General features: G+C 35.5%; 1 protein-coding gene across 2 annotated transcripts in view; it reads left to right on the top strand.

The window, feature by feature from the left end:
• Positions 1 to 23,179, top strand: part of SCYL2 (SCY1 like pseudokinase 2) — a 34,468-nt gene extending 11,289 nt beyond the window's left edge. The window contains exons 4-19 of one of the 2 annotated variants that reach the window (XM_071423196.1): positions 810 to 954; positions 1,594 to 1,743; positions 2,362 to 2,583; positions 3,437 to 3,553; positions 4,916 to 5,041; positions 6,476 to 6,652; positions 9,881 to 9,892; positions 10,025 to 10,147; positions 11,380 to 11,493; positions 11,940 to 12,072; positions 13,820 to 13,938; positions 14,559 to 14,659; positions 15,194 to 15,260; positions 15,384 to 15,470; positions 16,577 to 16,696; positions 17,289 to 23,179. In XM_071423196.1, the coding sequence (XP_071279297.1) occupies positions 810 to 954; positions 1,594 to 1,743; positions 2,362 to 2,583; positions 3,437 to 3,553; positions 4,916 to 5,041; positions 6,476 to 6,652; positions 9,881 to 9,892; positions 10,025 to 10,147; positions 11,380 to 11,493; positions 11,940 to 12,072; positions 13,820 to 13,938; positions 14,559 to 14,659; positions 15,194 to 15,260; positions 15,384 to 15,470; positions 16,577 to 16,696; positions 17,289 to 17,939 (2,464 nt within the window). In that variant the 3' untranslated portion in view covers positions 17,940 to 23,179. The remainder of the gene's footprint in view (positions 1 to 809; positions 955 to 1,593; positions 1,744 to 2,361; positions 2,584 to 3,436; positions 3,554 to 4,915; positions 5,042 to 6,475; positions 6,653 to 9,880; positions 9,893 to 10,024; positions 10,148 to 11,379; positions 11,494 to 11,939; positions 12,073 to 13,819; positions 13,939 to 14,558; positions 14,660 to 15,193; positions 15,261 to 15,383; positions 15,471 to 16,576; positions 16,697 to 17,288) is intronic. The other variant, XM_071423197.1, reaches the window with a different exon arrangement.
• Positions 23,180 to 24,055: the final 876 nt, after the last annotated feature.

Raw genomic sequence — 24,055 nt, 5'->3', positions numbered from 1 at the left:
ACTGCTATGCAGAGCAGTGTGAAGAATGCACATGTAAAGAATGACTATGTCTGTGTTGCATGAAGCTTGGGAAATTGAGACATTTATTGGTTTCCAATATGTAAGACCATTTCTGAAATTTGAAATTTTGACAGTGATACAACCGGACCTTATGTATGGAAGTTCGCTTCTTCTGTGCTTTTCAAACACAATTGACACAAAAATGCATAAGCAAGACCATTAATTTTTCATGAAGAAAAAAAAATCAAGAAAATAATTAGAGAACAATCACTTCACATGCAAACTGCTGTTCATATAACAAGTGTATTTGTGTTTGCGGGTCTTCACTGTCAGTTGTCAAAGTAAAAGAATATTCAGGTGCTCCCTTATATTAATTTAGTTTCTGATCATTGTCTGACCTCATTAAGTACTGCTTCAGTCAGGGATGTGTTGGTTTTAGGCATAGGTAGAAGTCTGATTTTACAAGTTTTAATAGCAGTAAGAATTACTTGATCAATTTGTCCTGGATCAGGACAAGGAAAGCATTATTTTTAAAAAAAATATTTATGAGGCATTGTGTGAATCATTAGTGATTTATATGAATATTAGAGAATAAAATATCCTAATTCTAGTAATTTTTTCAACTTCAGACATTTATGTGTTTCTCTTTAGTATAATATTAAAAGAATTCAAAACCTGAAATATAACATGGCTTTTGGTAGCACCAGGTGCTTTGGCAATATATTTGATATTTGTATGGTTCTTTATTTGCAGTCAAGAGATATATTACATTTATGTACAAGAAATTTTTTAATGCATTTCCTATACAGGGATTGCTTGGCATTTTGTACAGAACCAGTCTGTGCAAGTTTAGCTAATGTTCTTGGCAGCTGGGACAACCTACCTTCTCCTTTACCATCAGACATTAAAGAATACAAACTTTATGACGTGGAGACCAAATATGGTTTGCTTCAGGTATGGTACAGGTTGTCTTTATAATTTTTTTTGTGCTTTTAGTGTTAATGATTTTTTAAATGAAGTCAGTACACTGCCAAAGTTTTGTCTGCCTATAGTAAATCAAGTAATTGTGAGGTGAGAGATAATAGTGCCCTGATCTCTCTAGTGTAAAAGAGGATAAACACTAGAAACTCTAAGGTGCTACTCTTTCTTTGATTGTTCTGACATGTAAACTAGAAACTTAATTTTTATTTTCCATGTAAATGTCTATGCTACATCTGTCTCTTCCATATGTGAATCTTTCCTTTATGTTCTGTGGAGAACCATTAGCTCCCAGGTTTTGTTTGGTGAATATTGTTGACCAGCTTCATAAAGCATTTTTGTTCTTCTGAGATGGTGTGGCCTGAGAGGAGAGGGGAATGCACCACCACACTTATGCTGTCATAGTTGATTAACACTAGTACTCTCACTTGTTGATTCCCCATCTGTGTTTCATTTCCTTCATGCGTAATTTTTAAGGCATAGGCTAAAATAGGAAAAATTGTTTCGTAGTTAACTTAGGAATTTAACTGTGACCATATGAACAGAATTTTTGTAAATGTCTTATAGGACGTTTGGGGAAATATTTAACCTGAAATAATGATCTTTTATGAACAGGTTTCTGAAGGTTTGTCGTTTTTGCATAGCAGTGTCAAAATGGTCCATGGAAATATTACTCCTGAAAATATAATCTTGAATAAGAGTGGAGCATGGAAAATTATGGGCTTTGATTTTTGTATCCAATCAACAAATCCATCTGAACAGGAGGTAATCATCTTAATATTTATTATCATTCAGCTTCAAATTCAGGTCTTTGCCTGGAACCAGTTTCATGATTTTGCATTCCAGTATATAGCCATTTATTTAATATTCACCTCTGTATTTCGTTGGCCAGAAGTTAGAACATACGGCACAGGTCTGGATTGAAGTGCTGCATTTGATAGTCTCAGAAAAAGAGCCTGAGTGAGCTCAGTGGGGTCACAGTAGACTAGTGATGGTTTCAAACAGAGGCTGGAGCCTGTGCCACTTCTGCTCCCCTCTATGTTGGATGACTTGCAAGCCTAACTTAGTGTGTTGCACTTACTCAGTGCCTAGCTGCTACCTTTGAAAATTAATTCCATCATATCTCATGTTTCCCCATTACAGCAGTGCTTTGATTTTACATTACACTTCCCAGCTCTAATATTCAGATAAAACTGCATCAGTGAATCACTCTAAGCTGCAGACAGAGATACTTAACAGTTTTGCCTTACTGTGTTGATGTTTGATTCATAATTGAATTTGAGTGGCTTAATTATTTTTTGCTGCTTGAGTTTCTTTTTGAAAATGGTCTTTAAAAATCCTTGATAAATGTACTTTGTTTCGCTTCTCACACTTCTCTTGTAGCCAAAGTTCCCTTGTAAGGAATGGGATCCAAACTTGCCATCCTTGTGTCTTCCAAATCCTGAGTATCTGGCGCCAGAATATATTCTCTCTGTGAGCTGTGAGACAGCCAGTGATATGTACTCTTTGGGAGCTGTTATGTATGCAGTGTTTAATAAAGGGAAACCAATTTTTGAAGTCAACAAGCAAGATATTTATAAAAGCTTTAGTAGACAGCTGGACCAGGTATTTATTCTTTTTATGGTTATTGTTTGTTGATTTTTGTATTTGAAAAGTTACTACTACTGTAAAATAGATTTAAATATTGAGAACACTATCAGTGCTCCAACATAAACCATCTGACAATGGTATCTTACCCTGCATATTGTTGTTATAACAAGGAAAAACATCATAGCAAAATATGAGAAATAAAAATATGTTTAGAGGAGGTTACGTGTACCAACTTTATAAACTAAAAATTGCATTTTTCACCTAATTCCTCTGTAAACCTGTTGAATGTGGTCTTGTGAAATAATGCTTACCTGTTGGGGTGAACAGTATGAAACACCTGGCAGCAAATTACCTGTGTAGGACCACTGAAGAGGGCTGGGTTTAGAGTGATTTGATCACTTGACATGGCAGTTGGTATCCATTTAGCTATCACCATTTCACATTCTTTGTGGACTGTGAGTATTAACAGAGGACAGCATCACAGTTAATTGGATTAGCTGACATAATGTCTATTCATATGCAGGTTTCCTTTGTTGTAAGTTCTTTTGGTGCCCATTGCCACACAGTATGTACTGTGTTTTAATGTTTGTAGACATCACCTCAGATAATGACATTTGCCTGTTTAAAATAATGTGTTTGTGTTCTCTGATAAGCTGAACTACAGTGGGAAGTTTTAAAAACAGAGATGGGGCCTAAAACAGGTAGGCTCTTGGGAAACAGAGGAGACTGTGAGCAAGAAGAGAGGGATATCAAATGCGTGGATAGAGAAACCATCAAGAGAACAAAGTATAGGCCTGTTGTATATTGGAAATAGTTACATGCAGAGTTTTCTGACTTCATGGTGTTCATGCTTGAATTACTTCCACAGCTGAGCCGTTTAAGCTCCAGTACTCTTGAGAACATACCCGAGGAGGTGCGTGAGCACGTAAAGCTCCTCCTAAACGTAGCGCCAGCAGTCAGACCAGACGCTGATCAAATGACTAAGGTCAGTCCATGGAAAATACAGCAGCCATAGGAAAGAGAGAAATTACTGTTTGATTTGTAAACCTATTTTGAAGTGTTTTCTGCTAATTATTTTATTTGAAATGTTAAATATTTTTTAACCATTTAGATGTAATATTAGTTGATGCCAAAAGTTATCCTTGTGCTGATATTTATTTATAGGGAAAAAGTGGGTGCTGAGACAGAATTTGAAAAAAATTATTCAATTATTCAAAAATTATTCAGTGCAACACTGTTTTATTCCTTTCTATTCAGTTGAAAGCTTTTTGGTGCTATGGTTTTATACAATTCAGTCTTCAAAATTATATTGGAAGGATTTGAAAGTGAGGAAATGATAAAGGGCAATAAACGTAAGGATTAACTTTTGTGTATTTTTAAGTATCCAGAATAATAAATTATATTCAGAAATTGTTAACCCCAACAAAGCAAAATTTAATTGCAAGTAGGAAATAATGTAAGTTTTAATTTGTCAAAACTGTTGCTCCATTTTTCTATCTGAAAGTAGCATTGTTCTTCCCTTGTCTTATGCCCCATTTTCTCCAATCTGATAGCTTTTCAGATTTCTGCTTATAGATTTGTTTTGCTAAAGGAGTTTTTTTTTGTGGTGTAAAAAGATGGTATGCAGAGATAGGAATCAGTGTTTTGACTGTTTTTGAAGGAAACAGTGGGCAAAGAAGTGAGAGGGAGCAGGTGATGGTTTTGTGCATCTATATGCTGAAAGATGGGAGTGAGGGAATTGGCAGATATTTCTTAGGGTATCAACTCAATTTTCTGAAGGACTACAACAAACAAATCTGTGAGGGGTTGTATTAAGCAGTATGGTTTTATAAAGATGTTGAGTCTCTTTTACCACATCTGCACACTGAATTATAGGGTAGAGATACCAGAGCTTCCAGGGTTTCTGGAGTTTCCAGGGGTGGGAGCCAGATGTGGATGACCTAGTAGGTCATCTTGTGTTGTAATATAATATAATATAATATAATATAATATAATATAATATAGCATAATTATTCCTAGAAGAATATTTATTCAAAGTTTTTATTTTACATTGCATTTTTTTTGTAAGCCACTAAATGAAATAATGTTTTAACTTAGATACACATAACATGCATGAGTTTTTGAAAAATGCTACGAAAATTCTGTCTTAATAATAAACCTGTATCTGAATATTTTACTACTTGGTATGTAAAAATTTAATTTTCTAATTGTTAGTTGCAGACATGTCATTGTAAAAGCTTACTGTCATGCATTGAAAGGACAGGTAATTATCATAGGTAGATGATAATTATTGTAGCAGTGTCAGTGTTGTCCCCCTCCAGATCATAACCTTTAGTCTTATTTTTAGATACCATTCTTTGATGATGTAGGAGCAATGACGCTTCAGTATTTTGATTCATTATTTCAAAGGGATAACCTGCAGAAATCACAATTCTTTAAAGGACTACCAAAAGTTCTGCCAAAACTACCTAAGGTATGTCTTGTAATGATGTCTTGTTTAGCCAGTTTGAAACATCTGTTAGCATTTTGACTCTGGAAAGCTGGACTTTCTTTAGCATTGTACCATAATAGACTGCCATGAGACTGTCAGAATAGAGTAGAAGGAAATAAAGGGAGATTAGAACCTTATTCTGGAAGTATTCCTCAGCAATCAATAATACTTTAAATGGGAAATGGCAAATAAGCCAAATAAGGAGCCATCATTTGCGTGTCCTGTTGTAGTTCATCCCAGTTTGAAAAGGAGTTGTCTTCTCTCCACTTAAAGGCTTTCCCTGTGTTTTAGATGCCATCATAGCTCTTTGAAGCCAATTTGCCACCTTTTTTTCCTATAAGATTGCTTCAAGTTTTTTCGTAGCAAGGCAGTGCTTTACTGTTGAATGATGCAAAACTTTCTTCCCTCAGTAGACTAAGTGCTTTCTTGTGCTGGCAGTGCTCAGAAATCTCAAAGGCAAATGCCTGTCATTACATATTTCTCTTGTGCAGTATTAAGCAAGATGTCTAGACAGGCTCCCTTTCCTTTTCTGGTATACCTTAATTTATATAAGCCGTAATGCACATGGCATAGAAAAGTAGTATTAGTTTAATACATAATAGAATAACTGAGCTTCTCAACCAGTGCATTAGATTTCTGTATTTTTAATTCTGTTTTGCAGAATTAAAAATTGCAACATTTAGACTCCATAGTCAATACTCGATTCTTTTTAATTTAGTAATTTTTTCGTTTGATCAGATATGGTTGGTGCTTTGAATTTGGAAATAAGTGGCATGTATTTTACCTAACTTTAGACAGCCACTGATTGATCAAATAATCTTTTTTTTTTCTGTCTTGAAAGTATATTTTATGAGGGAAATGACTATGCCCTTGAACCATATATTTCTGTTTATTGACTTCAAGAGCATTTAAGGATGTCTAACGCTACAGTAGACATCCACAGTTTTAATATCTGTTTCATCAGCAGAATCCTAGTTAGGGAATGTGTCTGGAGTTTTGCAGGAAGGTATAGTAGGATTATGTGTTTGTTCAGTGAATCATGGGGATCAGAAACAAAAAAATTACTAATTTGGAGGGTTTATAGGGCATTATTAAGGGTCTTGTTAGGGTATATTTAAAGAAAGCATATGGAGCATGGTTTTCATAACTCGTGTGGCTCAAAGTCCTATTTTCTGTACAGTTAATTGCTTTTTGTTGTTCTTCACAGTTGTTAATTTTGAGTACAAACACAAAATTAAACAGAGTAGCACAGTGTAAATTAACTGCAGTGTACTGTGCCAATAAGAGATCAGAACTGAAAATTACATGTCTACTTTTTTGTAAATATCAGGCTAATACAGAAGCTGCTGAACTGGCACAATGGTAACTTACTGCGGTGCAGTACATGATTCATACTTGGGGTTTTTTTTCTTTTAGCGTGTTATAATTCAGCGAATTTTGCCTTGCTTGACTTCTGAATTTGTGAATCCGGATATGGTGCCCTTTGTCTTGCCTAATGTTCTCTTAATTGCTGAGGAGTGCACCAAAGAAGAATATATCAAGCTCATTCTACCTGATCTTGGTCCTGTTTTTAAGCAGCAAGAACCAATCCAGGTATGTTAATATTATTCATATTAACATTTTTGTATTTGTTTTTGTTTTCCCTGAAAAAATGACTAATTGTTCTATTTCCCTTTTCCAGCTTCACACACATTGCCCAGTCTGCTCTTTAGTTGTCCAGGCAGTCTTGATTCATTCAAAATAGATTTTTCCAGGAAATTTTCAAAGCCTCTACCTCTGCTTGTTTAGATGAGTTCTGAGGGTATATTGCATTTATATTGAGATGAGATTTGCAAAAAAGGTTTCATTTACCACTTGGTTTTGGTTGATTGTAGGAGATATATTTCTATGCATGTTAACACATATCTTGGCAATCTGAGCAGGATTGTACAGTACAGTTTGCATATATTCTACCAGTAGATGAACCTGGGGTTTTTTGAGTTGGGTTTTTTCTTCTATCCAGTTTGCTGACATTGGGATCATGGGGTGGAAAAATTGTAGCATTGACACTCTCTAAGAAGTGCTCTTTATTCATATTAAGAATAGCATTTGTTTGAGGACTGTGCAAAAATTTGTGAAATTAATTTCATTTTTATTTGGCAATTGTAATAGGTAAGTAAAATATGCTGTTTTCCCTGCTGTTTAAATGTATAACATTAAGACATAGTCATTACTGGAAAGGAGCAAAAATTTGCATCCTTTTGTCATCACCGTGATGATTCCTGAGAAATCTGTCGCAAAGTAGGGCATTGTACCTCCACAGATGAGAGACGGGTATGCATTCCTTCTAGCTCACTCCTGTGTGCCATTATTTATCTGCAGAGTACTTAAAGGGCAAGGTAAGCATAGCAGACCTTTGATTTCTGGATTTCAGAAAACTGGACCAGAGAAGTGTCATTACACTGTGGAGGCAGGGAAGGAAGCAGCTGTCTGAGAATACCTCAGGAAATTTGAACTACTTAATGCTGTTTATACTTTGTACACCGAAGCTTTATGTTAATTCTTTTGTCTTGAAAAAAGTCAATGTTTAACTAACCAAAAGCCAGTGAATATCTCATTTGTGCTGTGTCATCCTAAAAGGTAAATCTGTGTTCTGTTGCCTTTAGCATTAGATTTGTGACATAATCCTTGCTGCAAAACGTTTGTAGCAAAGTTACATCTGGAGCATAATGGACACAAAAGCTGTTTGTATCTTGAGAGATGAAGGAAGCAAAATACAAACCTGGAGTCAACTCATAATGGCAGATCTTTGCAAAGCTTCTCTGTGACTATCTAGACACTATTAAATTCTTATGCTGGTATTTTTAATGCAAAGTACTGCATGGCTTATTCAACTATTATTTCTATGGTCTTTTTAGTATGGCAGAGTTTAAATAATCTAGGTCATGTTTTCAAAGTTAATATATCAGGAATTCCAGAAAAAATTAGAGGTTCAGAATGCCAGAGGATAGATTTCCAGGTGTGACTATCTTTGTACAAGGCAGAAATGTCTGGTTTCTGTGTGCTTCTAACTCCTGGAGAAGGGTATTCAGGGAAGATGCCAGTGTTTCTTCCAAACACTTTTTCAAAATGTTACAGATTTGTAGGAGGGGCTTGTTGCTTGTCTTTAGTAGGATATTCAAATTAGGAAATGAATGCATCATAGGAAAGCTGCTCTAATTCAAGATGAAGAAATTCAGGTAGTGTTCACAATGTCTTTTTGTAAGGGAATTCATAATATGAAAATGGAATATTTAGATAAACTTATTCTTCTTGTTAGTGTGGAGTAATGTGTGCTGTATGTTAACATCCTTGCTTACTCTGACATAGCTTCCCAGACAAACCCTTAATTTGTATCTACAGGATTCCATAGACAGCATAGGATGTGCTGTAAATTCATTTTCTAGTTCACTACTCAGAAGTGGTCCCTGACAAGTACTGGGCCCTGCATTAATGAATGAAGCATTGTTACTTAGAGTGCAGCTGCTGTTAATTGCTTAGTAAATGGTGTGTGTGAATCAGTACCTTCTCAATTTTTACCTAAATAGATAAAAAGTATCAAATGGAATCATCGAAGCTTAAACATAGAAACTGTAATTCCACATTACGTGGTTAGGGTTGTTAGAGAAGAGCAGGGGTTAAAAGAACATGTAAGGCTTAAAAACTCAAGTTTAGGACAAAAATTGTGTATTGAAGAAAACCATGAAATTTAGCTTTAAAACTAGTCTCGTCCATTTCACACTGATTGTCCCAAATATGGGGATATTACATCAGAATCAATGTTCATGGAACAAATGAATGATTTTGTGTGTGTGTGTGTGTGCAATTTGGGAAATTACACATTTCCAACAAGAAAACACATATTAGCTGCACTATAAAAATCTATTTTTCTTCTCTGTAAAGAGAAGGGGGAATAAATAAAAGGGGAAAATTTGTAATGGGGTCTTGGTACATTTCTGTTTCTACACTTCAGTGCTTCTGTTTATTTGACATAGAAGACATAGAATCATGACATACATGATTGCCATGTATTTTTAGACAAAAACGTAAATGTTCCTATAAAATACTTGGCTTTTTGTTATAAATATGATACTTCTAAACATAATTTATCCATCTAGTTTAACCTGTTTCCTGAAAGGAGTTCTGCTATCAATGGATGCTCACTGTCCCCTCTGGTACCTGTCCGAGTTGTGATATGAATCTTATGAGTGCTCTGTATTTAAAACTGAGCTGGCTGAGTGATTTAGAATAGTGTTTAACCTTTAGATGGCTAATCTTAAGCAAGATGGATCCCACTATGCATATGTGCTATTCTAGTTTTTAAGTTAATGTGATGTGAATATTTTATTTGAGGAATATTTTATTATTATCTTTTTAATTTTAGGATACACAATTTCCATGTTAAATAGAATAAAGGCTTATTTTTCCATCTAGTAGCCATTATATTGTTTTTGTTATGTCCCTATTTTGATTTTAGACACATGGAATACAGCTGTATATGTGGAGTTGTGATCAAGTGCTTTGAGGACAGAATTTGAGTTACAGTTTTTTGGAAGTTTAGCTTTTGTAGCTGTGATGTGTGTATAAAGATTTTCTGTGGGTGTATATTAACAAAAGACTATAAAGAGAAACAAGAACTATTTACAAGTTCGTGTAAGTAGAAACAAGAACTCCTTACTGAGTCATTATGGTTTGTTATTTCAGAAGAATCAGTCTAGAACATACATATTTTGTTGGATTTGTATTTGCTGTTTTTAAAATGCAATAACATGTCAAAGTGTTTTTTGTCTTCCATGCCTTCAGGCAAGCAACATGGTAAGTGACCATATTTCCTGAGTTATAAGAAAACTTCTGAAGTTTTTTTGATATGATACAACACACTTTAAATTGTAAATATATCCTTTGCAGTTAAAACTTTTGGCTTCTGAATTGTCTTTCTTTGAATAGATATTGTTAATCTTCCTGCAAAAAATGGACTTGCTTCTAACCAAAACTCCACCAGATGAAATAAAGAACAGCGTTCTACCAATGGTTTATAGAGCCTTGGAAGCACCTTCAATTCAGATCCAGGTATAGTAGTTGCAGCCTTTATTTAAAACTTTTCTTTTTTCCTCTTTCAGCTGACATGCCAACTCTTTGTGTACTCATGTATTTATTTACTTAAAAAAACCCAAAACTGTATAATATGCCTGAATGTTGAAAGAGATGAATGCTTTATTAAGGAACATTTGTTTCTGTTAATGTAAAATTTAGTTTCCTTGTTTTCCAGGAAGGTAACCACTTGGCTGTTGTTCTAATGCTCTTATCTTAGATTCCTACTAGCCACCATAGCAGAAAGTAGGATATGCATTTATATTTCACTGCCTGTGCAGCAGAAACCATGCAGAAACCATGCATGCTTTACCAGTCAGTGAGAGGTGGCTTGTTCTGAGCTCCTGCTGCTGAGAACATCTGTGCTGACAGTTACCTCAGGAGACCTGTGCTGTAAACTCGTATTAATCTACATTCTGGTGACATTTTTATATATCCATGATTTTTTTTCTCCTTAGTCTTTCTCTACCTTTCTAAAGTTCTTCTGGGGATTTTTTTTTAATCATTCAACTGCAGTTAACTTCCAGTTACCCAAAAACGTTCAGGAGCGGGAGATAAAGAAACAAAATATTTCTCAAAGGCGGTTTTGGATAATCAGATGTGACTTCTGCCTTTGTAGTATTAGGGACAAAGGTTTTTGTTTCTAAGTATCTGTCATGAGTTTCTTTCTGCATCAGTAATTTGGTTACTGAGGTGTTTACTTACAACATATACTTAGTATTGCTGTTTCTTTTTTTTGAGATTGGTCTGAAATTATGTGTTTATTTTTTCTCTGGTGCTAAAGTATGGTTAATCTTGACATGATATTTTATCATTCAGTCTATCATTTTACTGCAGTATTATTGATAGTACTCATTTTCTTGATTTATGTAAGAGATTGGTAGTTTGGTGCAGTAAAAGCTGGGTTTTATATAAATGAGCCTCACGAAAATGCAAGATGTTTTTGCTGTTTAAATATTATGAATTTAAGAAGGCTCTTTTTTTATAAAATCCGTTTTTGAAGATTCTGTACACATGCCATAATGCTTTATTATTATAGCTATTTTTAAGTGAGTGTGATAGATTAAGGGCAGCTTAGCTGAACAGATTTTCTTAAGAGGAAAGCATAAGAAGACACTTCAAACTAACTGATATTGGGTTATATTAGTACTAATTTTATAATAAATGTGCATGTTTCTTTTTAAACTTGTGTGTTTTTGGTTTTCTTTTAGGAGCTTTGCTTAAACATAATTCCCACGTTTGCCAATTTAATAGATTACCCATCAATGAAAAATTCATTAATTCCAAGAATTAAAAATGCATGTTTGCAAACTTCTTCTCTTGCTGTGAGTATCATAGTAACATTCTCTAGTATTCAGAAAATATTGTAACCTTTAATTACTTTGGGTCTACCATGTTGCATCTTTAAAGAAAAGCCAACCATTGTGTTCTGATTTCTTACTGAATTTTTTTTAAAAAACTTCTTAAAAGTGCAAAAGCATCATTTCTTTGCTCTAACAATTTTTTAAGTTGTTAACAACTTACCATGTTAGTAATAGTGTAAAAATCACTGAAGTGAGTTCCACAGTAATACACGTTGACAATGTTTGTCATGCAGAAAAGCTAAGTTTTTGTGAGCATAAAAACAAGTGTTTTTCTTTCATGATACAAAACCTTTTTTTAACTTGTCTTGAATTTTTCAGAACAAAGATTTTCTTACGAGTTTTGTAAATTTGTTTTGGGTTTTTTTCTATAAATAAAGACTTTGTTTAATTCTTATCATACTTCACAGGTCCGGGTAAACTCACTAGTGTGTTTGGGCAAGATCTTGGAGTACTTGGATAAATGGTTTGTGCTTGATGATATTTTACCTTTTCTACAACAAATTCCATCAAAGGAACCTGCGGTGCTCATGGGAATTTTAGGTAACTAATACTTCCAACTTTCTCTTTTGTATTTTGATACTGTAAATCCAAGAGCTTTCTGTATTACCATTGAACATGTTTACATAGTGTATCCCTAAAATGACTATTAAAAACTTTCTGGTTCTTGAGTATGTCCCTGTTCAGTTACCTTATGTATGACATTTGAGCACTAGTACATATATTTTCAGTCTTCAGGGCCCGGTGCAGTTCTGAGTACTCACTGCAGTTCTTGGACTGCAACACTTACATGGACTAGGTGCTCCACAGAGTCAGAGGTGGTGTTTTCTTCAGAAGAATATATGAACTGTCATCTTTCAGATGCTGGAGCTTTTGAGATGTTACTGTTGCCTTCTTTTACCACTCTTGCATAGCATATGCTGTAAATGATGGTGAACAAATCTGCTGTTCCTTACTGCAGGTTTTGTTAGACTCATTTTGTTGGATATTTAGGCACACAGTTGTGCCTGTGGGCAGAAGTGGAACACAGTCTGAGTGAGGTCTCCCAAAATGACTAACAAAACTCAATGGTTTGGTAATTCTGCAAGGGGAATACCTCACTCCCACTTGAGCTTTCCTACTGCCGCTTGATGCTTGCCTTTCGCAGGGTGTGTGATTTTAGCAAATTGAATGGGCTTAAGGAATCCAGATGACCAGAGCCACTGCCAAGGAAGAGTTGTGACTCCTTGGCCAAGTCTGGAAGACAGTGACTGTTTCCCCTCCTGACACCAAAGTGGTGTAGACCAGTTGTAACAGCTGAGCTGCACTGCCAGGAGCCCTCATTAAACACTGTGCTCATGTGTGATGGCAGCATTATTTTTATTTGCTCAAAAGCAGCAAGAAGGCATCTTGTCTGTACTGATCTAAAGCTGCCTGTTTCCCTTAACCCTTGCAGCTTCGACTTTTATTTGCTAAGAATAAGAGACTCTATTTTTTGCTTTAGCTGTGTAAATTCTGAATTCTACTCAGATACAGTAAGTGAATCCTGGTTTGGAAATGATGGGCTGAAATCAGTTTTATATACTCAGGCTCTCCTTTCTTCCATAATCATAATACAATCCTTCACTGTCTTTGTCTTGGTGACAGCTCTGTTCTACTACCATAGCAATTGAGGAAAGCTGCTGTGTCTTTTATGCTAGTATGTTCAGTGTTTGCTACCAGAGCTACCAGATTCTTCCTGTCAGAAACACTACAGAACATTTGGGCTTAACACTGGGTCTCTCATGCATGTCAGGATTCTTTTCCCAGTGAATTTGAAACAGATAAAGATTATGCATGAGTTCTGATACTATGTGTAACAGTCCAAAACTTATAGTTGACAGTTTTTGTAAAACAAACATCAGAGAGCAGGATGATAGTTAATCCTAGCTACTTGTAGTGAGCCAGGAGAGAGAGAACACACCCTTAGTTGATGCAGCCTTATTCCTCTGTGGCAGTGTGTCAGTTTGTGGCAAATCACTTGCACATTCAAAGATTTATATTCTCAAATAATTGGCCCGAGCAAGGCTTTCACTAATACCAGGTTTCATAGCTGCAAAGTGAGACTTTGGACATCTTGTTCTGATCTGTAGCAAAGCCTCTTGCAGTTTGTGTGGATCAGTACTTAGCCTTTAAGTCTCTTGGCCATGTTTGTCCCTGCTTGCACACAAGCACAGTGCTTGCTCAATACATGTATGAGTGTGCTACTTCGAGTTTGTTGACATTGTTTGCTAAACTTAACAATTTCTCTTATTTTGATATGCTGTGTTAGGTATTTACAAATGTACATTTACTCACAAGAAGTTGGGAATTACCAAAGAACAGCTTGCAGGAAAAGTATTGCCCCATCTGATTCCTCTTAGTATTGAGAACAATCTGAATCTCAATCAGGTAGGAACACAACTGTTTTGCATGCGTTTCCTTGACAATTATCAGAGGATAAATTTAAACTGTTGTCATAAAAAAAATTCATTCATTACTGCATGTCTGTGTCTATTGTGAAAATAAACAATACAAAAACCCTTCCCAATTTTACTGTATTGCTGTATTTGAAGCTTGTTATTTTTTAGTGTATTTAACTGATCTGGTGTAAAATTTCAAAATTAATACTGTCACCTTCCAAATACCCTGCAAAAGCAGTTAGCTACTAACATAGTAAGTATTAAAATAAAATGCTATGATGCTATGAAATATTGGGAAAGGGAATAATAGGTTGGTTTGTTTGTTTGAAAATGAATCTGGTAATACTCGTGTGGAGGTTTTGTCTGCATTGGCCCATTTGAATTTTTTTAGTGGCATGTATTTTTCCATGTTTCACTATGCACTCTGCTTGTAATTTTCTATCTAATGCACAAGAATGAAGGTGGAGTACAAATTATTTATCTTACATTGTGTAAGATGACTTTATCTTACATTGTGTATTGTAGGTTTATGAGGTATTACCTGCTAAGTTACACCTATCTGAATTCCATCACTGCAAAATCCAAACTTCTTATGTATTTCTTTTCCAGTTCAATTCTTTTATTTGTGTTATAAGAGATATGCTCAATAGATTGGAAGCAGAACATAAAACAAAACTTGAGCAACTTCATGTCATGCAAGAGCAACAGAAGTAAGTGTTAATATTTTGTGTTGGAGAAGTAGTCATTTTTTGGCAAATGTTTGAGAACTCTAGCCATAGCAATAAAAAAATCAGGTAATTCTAAGTTCAGTAGTTGAGAATTATCTCAAATAAGCACAGCTGGCAGAAGATCCACTTTATGTGCTAAGCTGCTTTCCTGTACTTGCTGAGAAATAAACCATATCAGAGAAACATAAACATGGCTGTGCTATTTTGAAGTACTTGGTGCTATTTTATGGAGCCTGATATGAAGTGAGATTTCTGAGACAAAATAATTTGTGATATCTGAAGTCTGGGTCACCCTGCTCAAAGGGAGAAATGAAGACCATGGGAGATTATTAGGAGATGTTTACTACTTCTCAAAGGAACATTTGCCAGTCTCCTGAAGGCATTATATAAAAGTGGTTGCTCTCAGTGCAATTGTTTGGTATTATTTAAATGCAGAAGAATGATCTGCATTGTTAGATTAATGTTGTGGCTGTGATTGCAAAGTTGTCTTGTTGTAATGTACTCTGCACTGTGTAGATCCTTGGACATCGCCAACCAAATGAGTGGGGGTGAAGAGGCAAGATCTAGTGGTACAGGCAATCAGGTAAGTAACAGTATGTAACTTACACATAGAATATTGAAATTTAAAATCACTTAGTTGATATTTACATAGCCTTAAATTGCAGTATTTCAAATAATGAAGCTTTTTTTCTTGGAACTTTACCAGATTGACAAGGTATTTAATAATGGAGCTGACCTTCTGACTAGTGGATCTGATAGTAAAGAGAATGAGATGTCATCAATACAGAGAAAGGTGTGCTTTGCTTTTTTTTTTTTTTGTAATTCTTTTTTTTTCCATCTGTCTAATCCAAAGCTGATAGGGTTGCAGAAAAAGTGTGTAAATAGGTACAATATTTAAAGCTTTAGTAGAAAAACTAACTGCTTTATATAGTCACATGAGAAGGTCCATAAAAAACGTTCAGATCATATCCTTCAGTTTTCATGTAAGCCTTTCCTTGAAAATATGTTTGTATGAAGCAGGCAGCAAATAGGATTATAAATTTGTGGTCATTTGCTTTCTCCTTAATTATAGATTTAAATGAAACTGAAACTTCACCACTGGATATAGGTACGAAGAGTAAAGGGAAGAGCAAAGTTAGACTCTATGACTAATTGAAAAATGACAAAGAGAAATGAAAATAAAGTGTAGAATTTTAAGTAGTAATAGATACTAACTTTTACTGTACCTTTCAAAGTTAAGTGAAAACAGTCAATATGTGGTTAAATACAAGAAGTAAAAGAAAAACATAGCATAACATAAAATATAAGCAGTAATACTTAAGCTTTAAGTATTGTAAAATTCTTTTTGTACTAATTATGGAAATGCTGCCCAGAATCTATGTTTTATCATTTTTCTTTTTAGTTCTCTGAATCCTTGCATTAATTTTAAAGTAAGGGGGAATGATATAATTATTTCATCCTTCATTATTAACAGAAGTGGAGTTAAAATCCTCAAAATACTCTTGAGCAGTTTTAAAATGAAATTCCCTTTTCAACTCCACAGTCAATTGAATTTCTAGATCAAGTTAGTAACCATATAAAAACAAAAACTGTGAAGAACACTTTTTCTTTTGCCAATATTAAGGAAACAAAGCTAAAGTGGTTTTGCTGATGTCTCTTTTATTTGAGATCTGCCCAAATTTCTCATTATGCTGCTCTTAATATTATATTTATTTGCTTGAAGTACTTTCTAGTGATATGGTAAATATTATAGTAGGTTTCACTTACTGCCTTTCTCTTTTGTGTAAATAATTGTATTTATCACATATTATTGAAACAACAGTGCTAGTATGAAATAAAAATATGAGTGTTAGAATAACCATTTTGTACAACATACTACCAGTACTTTTCCTTTTAAAGGCCTCACTTACACTGGAAGAGAAACAAAAGTTAGCTAAAGAACAAGAACAGGCACAGAAACTGAAAAGCCAGCAACCTCTTAAGCCCCAGGCAACTACAGTGACACCTCCAGTGAAGCAGGTGAGAGAGAACAAACAACTGCACTGTTTCCATTGGAGCTCTGATGCTTTTTCAAGGGCTGTATGCATTTAGCATATTTTTCCTTCTGTGAGTCACTTTTGTTTTCTCCAGTGGTACAACAGCACAGCTGAGAAAAGCTAAATTAAATTTTCATGTGTCTTCCATTTGCATAATTAGCAATATTCCCACTTTTTAAATTGCTAGAGTTTCCAAGGGTGTCATTATTATCAGAAGGTCATGGTACTAGATAAGAAAAAAGGATATACTAAGAAAGGTTTTTTCTCTGAAGAGTTTCTTAAGGAAATATATATAAGATTTGGGGATAGGAATGAGGCATTTAAGCAAACAGTCACAGTAGTGCTGTGTGTGGAATCTTAGATGTCAAATTAAAGCTGCATAACAATTAGTTCTAAGTAGCAAAGAACACAAATAATGTAATTTCTCTTGTGTATTATTACATTTCATGCACAATTCCTTGCAGTGAATTCTAATTTCTGAAAAATTAATACCAGGTCTGCAGGGGTAACAATAAAATACTGTTGCCAGAGTCTGTACAGGGAAAACATTTAACTGCATTTTATGTATTTTGCAGACAAAAGACTTGACAGATACCTTGATAGATAATATGGCATCTTTGACCAGCCGTCCTATCAACCAAGCTCAAGTTGCATCTTCAAACAGCTTCTCTTCCGTTCCCTCTATGGGTGTTGGGATGGGATTTTCATCACCCATTGACAACGCAAAGAGAAATATGACAAATGGACTAAACACAAATATGGGATTTCAGACTGCTGGATTCACCATGGGAGCAGGTCTTGCCACTCAGAATTTCTTCAGTGGTCCAAGTGCAACAGGAGCAACCAAGATGAACATGGTACCGCCTGCCAATATGCCAAATTACAGTCCTATGAATGCTGCATCTGCAATCTCTCCACTGACACAACAAAACAGACCCCCAGATATGTCTGCTTTAGATAATCTTTTTGGTCCTCAAAAACCCAAAGTTAGCATGAAGCAGTTGGCTCAACAGAAATCAAGCCAGTGGGTCAATCAGTTTGTGCCACCTTCAGGGTCCCCGAATGCGAGCAATACAGCCTTGGGACCTCAGATGAACATGCTAGCACAGCCAGGCTTTGGCATACAGGGTAATCCTTTCTTTTCTCCTCAGAACTTTGCACAACCAGCAAACACAATGACAAACAGCAGCTCAGCTAGCAATGACTTAAAAGATCTTTTTGGGTAAAATGTTTTGTTTTCTTCCTTCAAAGATTGGTGAAATTTGGATCATGGGTAAGCTGATTAACATCTTGTTTTTATTAATAAAAGCATGACTTGGGGAAACTTTCAACCCAGCAAAGTAAAGACTTCTGGGCAGGAAAAAAGGCTGATGTTTCATTCACCTGGTACTGCAGTGGAATTGTGTGAGTGCAAAGTCATCTTACATGCTAAAGATTTCCTGTCTCTTTACCAACATGAGAGTGCTGAAGGTAGGATGCGTATATTCATCTGAAAAAAAAGTATATTGAAATTATTCAGAGCTGAATTCAGTCAAGTCCAATGAAATTCCCTACAAAATTTTAAGTTAAGCAAAAATGCTTATGGGGTATAATGCTGCTATTGGATGCAAACCTGGAGAATTACTCATGTTGCCTGAATTTGTCACAAGCTGTCATTTTGTCCTATGACAGTTTGCAAAAAGAAAATTCTTATGCTGACCTAAAAATTTTGATAGCCAAATTATACAGAGAGCACTCTAACCCATAACTAAGGGCGAGACTAAGAAGGGAGCGTATTTTGACTTTCTTCTCTCATGTAAGCTAATGTAATGAATGTGGTAGTAAGATCTAACAAGATTCATCAGGCATAAGAAGTTGTTCTAAAATTTGATTCAAGTTTGGGACAGAGGAAGAACACTGCTTCAAAGGTCATGCTGGTTTACAAGCTCTTTTATAATGCCACATCCTTGTTACAAGCCCCATAGCAAAAGCAACATACCACTTAAGCAGGATTTTAAAATACATGTGGTGATTTCATCACATTTACTGTATATTCCATTGTTTTGGCTAGTACGATGCTGCTTCTAACTGATGTGAAAAAAACCCTGTAGTTATGAAACCTCAAAAAATGAATGTAAATGTGAAATTCATGTTGACTGCCCCAACTGTGTAACTAAACACACGTTACATAGTTACAGAGAAATATCTTGAATTAATTAATAATTTTTGGCTCAATTGAGACAATGAAAAAGGATCACCTTATACAATTTGCACAGGGTTTTATGAAAAAGCAGACTGCCATAAATTGCCTTGACTAAGAGTGAACTATTTCATTTTACTTTTGGTTTAAATCAAGTCCTTATGAAGGATAGATTGACATGAAGTGATTTCTCAAATACGGATTTGTAAGCTCTAGAGTGTATGATAAATACACAGGTATTTCAGATCCTTTTTATTGTATTATGCTAAATTCAATAAAGGTCTCCAGAAATCCAAAGAGTAGTTTCTTCTACTTCAAGAAGGTGTACGTTCAGCTTGCCCATGGTGGAATCTCTGCTCTGTCAGATACTACTGTTGAGTTTTAACTTCTTTTTCCCTAAGAATTTCAAGTGCTTTCTTACCTAGTATTTTGAAGACTATAAATGGTTATTTTGAGAAGGAAAGAACTAGTTACCTTTTTTATGGAAAGCCTACTTGCTTTATTTTTCAAAGCCTTTCACTGAAGAAACTCTTCTTTCATTTGCTGCTTAAGAAACCAAAGGGCCTTATGCTGTAAATATGACTTGTATTTTGTTATACTTCCACAGTTCTAAGCCGTGATAGCATTAAGCATATTTCTTAAAGAATTCTTTGTGTATAATTGCTGCCGCGTTAGTCCTATCATTTTAAAATACCTGGGACCAATAAATTTGTGGTCTGGAAAACAATACCTAATATATTGTGATGCTTATGTGCTCTTAATATTCATGGTAAGCATTGTAGGTTATGTTAAAATATCCATGTAAATTGAAGTACAATACTAGAACTGTTGAACTATTTAAATTCATTTACAGTTGCTGGCACTCTATACTCTCAATCACACTCATGTCTTCTTTTATGTCAACCCTTCGAAGCTGTGTTTTGTTAGGGTAACCTAAGGCAAGCCTTTGAAGAATTACTTGAATCTGTATTCCTCTAAATTATTAGGAAAATAAGTTTATGTTAAAAACATCTCATAGGACTCTAAAATGTATTAAATTAATACATCTATGGCAAAGGCAGTCTTAAAAGTCAGTGTCCTGATGTCTCTGGACTGGGAGCTTTTCAGAACTGGATTTAGTTTAGCCTATTGCAGGGAAAGTAGAAAAAAAAAGATCTGATTTCATTTACTAGACCTCCTAAACTGTGTGGTTTGGGGTATGTGCTTTTGTCATGGGCTGTACCAGAACATACACTGTTTTGTAAGAACAAAGTAAAAATAAATCCTACAGGTTCAAATTAAAATAAGCTCTTTTTTGAAGTGGTAATGCAATGGAATAAGGTCTTTATCTGACTCAAGCAATAGGCCTTTTTTCATTTATATGTGAGAGCATAACTTTGATTTCTCTTGTTTGCTGCAATTTTCAGAATGCCCAGAATGGAAGAACAACAAAGAAAACTGGAAAGGGTGCTTACAAAAGCTCTAACAAAATTTTCCAGTTATTTAATTTTTTTTTTCTAAACTCAGTGCAACAAAAGCAGTGAGTCCAATCCCTTTTCCACATAGATGCTTCTTGCTTAGTATGTCAGGAAACTCAGTGTGTTTGAAGTTCTCAAATGATTTCTTCTTAACTTAAAGGAAAGAGCACTTGCAAGAGGTAAGTCACCATGGCCACATGCCACTTGGCTCCTGCTACAATAGTTTTTCTTTAGGAATCTTTGGCCAACTGATCTCTCCCCTTAGAAGTCGTTGTTCTGAGGCCCTGCAAGAGGCTGGAAGACTTGTTTTGTGGCCAGAGTGAGTTGTTTGAGAGCAGCAGTTGTGCTTCACATCCAAGTTGTTTTTTGGGAAAGACAAAGGGAAGGAACAATGTTACAAAATGTGGGTGTTCCAGGAGCTTCCTCTGGCTGAACTTGGATGGAAAGCAGTGCTACATCTAGCTTGGCCTGAAGCAGAGGGGGTCTGTCTAGTCCTCATGCAAAGTAAAGTGGAGAACACAGGTTTGGAATTGGTACGTGGTTAAGAAACTACAAATGCTGTTAATGAAATAGTAACCTGGTAATAAGTTATTCTTTACAATGCCTTGAGGAAGACAAGGCACTAAATTACACTGAAGTTCTGCCCTTCATATTCAACTTAATTTAAAGGAAAAATGTGAAAGCCTGTCAGGTTGTATCATGACAGCAGCCCCTGTGCACCCACTTGGCTCACCCACTGTCAGCATGTCTTCATTCTACTGTGGAAATGAGGACAGAGTCTGGGCTGAAATGCCCAGCCCATCTAGTTTACATTGATTTGTAAAGGGAAGGGCATAAGTTCCTATTCTTGAAGTGATTAATCTATATTTTGTTTTCTAAAAAGGAGAAGCTAAGTGAAAATAGCTGCACATCTTACATCAGTTGTGCTTTTCCTGCTCTGGTGTATGCTGAATGAACATGACTGCACCAAGACAGCAGTGTTTTCCATATTAGAGCTCTTGGTTCCATTTGGGTTTAAGTATTAATGTGTCTGAAGCATCCTCTCAAAACTCAGTCACAGAAAACGAACTAATCCTGCTAGAGGAAAGGATTGTAATAAAGAAGCTTGAAAAACCTTCTCTACTTGGGCTAATGGAGAACCTTAAAACTACTGAGTTTCAGATTAGCTTAGAAGCCCCTAGTTCTGACTCTTGAGAGAAACCAGGAATGAAATGGCACAGGTGTCACTGGGGGAGGGAGCTGCTTCTGTTCCTTTTCATCACACAAGTGGTGTGACTAAGGCACAGAACAGCCCTTGGAACTTGCTTATGCAGGAGGGCAGCAGTACCAGTGGAGGCTTTTGAAAGGTAAAGGAGTTAACAGTTACTTGGGAGATGGGGGAAAGAAATTCTACTGGGAGCGTGGGAGGATGCTAGTTTATTTTAATGAAGATACTATGTTCTCCTCACTGTGAATAAGAAATGTTGTGGGGAAGTTGTGGCCTTACACAGGTGTTAAGTACCCCAGGTAAAAGGCTGAATTTTTGGATGTGTAGGTGCACAACATTTCAAGCCTTATTCTTTAAAACTTTCCTTTTCTGTTTCATCTTTTTAGCAACAACTGGTTCACATTTATGTGGAACCTTAACAAATACCCCGATTGCCTTTTAAAGTAAGAAAAATGTATGTTGACTTTTGTATTCTAACCTCTGTTGTAATGTTATCTGTGTCTGTTGATAGATAAGTGTGATTATATTCTAGATTATAGGATTTTTGGATTTTTCAGTTCAACTGCACCAAAAAACCAGATTAAATGAGAAGTTAGATTTGAATCAAATTCCATAAAGCTTCCATACAGGCTAAGAATTCTATGATACTTGTGTTATCTATTATTAATACATGCTTAGTCTGCCTACATCTGTGTGACTTGAGCAGAAAAGGAAAGTTTTTTAAACATAAGTTTATGAACACTGGATCTTGCATTACTAGATTTTGCATTGCAATGAAGTTTTTGGACTTTGGAGTGACCTTTGCTTATTGATTAGGGTTTTTTTATTGGGGTTGGGTGGGATATTGGTGATTAGTGCCATTTCCAATGAAAGAAGGGAGGGGAAGTACAGAAAAAAATACCCTGCTGTATATGTAATCCTTCTTTTTCTTTGTTAAGAGATATGCTGCATTTTATATACTCATTGTGAACTTTTCCTTTGGAAAGCTGTGAGGAAATCTGTCTGGAGAACTTCAGATGAGTGAGCTGATTTTCAGTTGAGGTTCTGCCTTGTACATTACCTTCAATTAAGTTTTGACTGCTTTGCAAGAAAATGACACAAGGCAGTAAAACCCTGGATTCATACACCAAATCCTCTTGCCTTTCAGGCCTCACCCTTGTATCAACATAACAAATAAGCCCTGAAGTTGTATTGTCTTCAAGTTCTCTGGAACAGGTGTAACTGCTGTACAGATTTCTGAGATGAAGCTGTAAATCAAAATGTGTTATAGTGAACTCAGGCCTTGTGCAAAATATTTAATACTTGTTTATTTGTCTAATTGTACAGTCTCTGTACTAGTGGCAGTTTTATGTTCTGATTGTAAAACATTAAAATTCTCATGGGATTTATAGTGATGTTGTTGTTGTGTCAGCCGTGATTCATAAATAGAACTGTCATAGCATGGCATTAGTGTATATCTGATTTATTGGACAGCTCTTCAAAACCAAAATTATTCTTGTATCAACTTTTAGATCAGTTACTTTAAAGCTATGTAAAAGGTACAGTGACAGTTTTGAGAAATACACATCACTTTGTACTCTGAATTAGGTTGCCTATGGAAATAAATGAATTTTCATATTTTCACGTTGGAAGATATTTTTATTGATAATTTTCATTAAATTAACTAACAGTAACTTCTACAGAACACTTTTCCCCTGTACATTTTGTTTGAAATACAAACAAAATATACTTCCCATGTACTTCTGAGTTTTATCCCATGTACTTCTGAGTTCATTTCTTAGAGATTGCAGTCCAGACATTTGTCAAATGTCATCACATATTGCCTTCATGCAGTGGATTAAAGTTCTGGGGGAAAATTACCACGCTAGATGCCTCTAAAATTAGCATTTACTTTTTCTGATGACACATAGTGATCTCAATTTGCATTTTCACAGCTCATTGACCCATAAACCAGCCCTTTCTTTAAACCAGAGTTTCAAGATACACTGCTCTGGCAGGTTAGAGTTTGCCAGCATTCTGAAGAAATGTAGTTTTCAGCCTTTTGTATGGTATAAATTGTTAAAGTGCAAGACATCTGATGTCTGATCTGCTTAGAAGCAGAGATGGTGTGGGAGAAGAGAGTGAAAGAACAAAAAGATAGATGAGGTGAAAATGGAAAGGTAGTATCAGCTGGCTTCAGTTCTCTCTTTGATTTCACTTGCTGAGGGTGACAGCAGCCCCTTTCCTTCCACAGCTGTATCCATCAAGTGAGCACAGTCCTGTCATATGCCAGCTCCCTGCTGAGAAAATGCCTGCCTTAAATTGCTCAGCTAATCAGAGTCCTGATCTGACTGGCATGTCCTTCACCCTGGAAATGTTCTCTTTGTCTCTCCAGTTCTGGATATTGGTAGGATCCATAACTCCTACCTGTTTCTTAAGCTAGAAGGTTTCAAGTGCTGAAATCCACATGTTCTGGGTTGGTTTGTTGTGGAGTAGAGTTGACATTTTTATAAACTCTTT

This window comes from Agelaius tricolor, unplaced genomic scaffold (assembly GCF_023055355.1).
Source record: "Agelaius tricolor isolate 1412-34295 unplaced genomic scaffold, bAgeTri1.0.p SCAF_3, whole genome shotgun sequence".
Lineage (NCBI taxonomy): Eukaryota > Metazoa > Chordata > Aves > Passeriformes > Icteridae > Agelaius > Agelaius tricolor.
The sequence above is the reverse complement of the archived record's forward strand: the minus strand, read 5'-3'. Positions and strand labels throughout refer to the sequence as shown.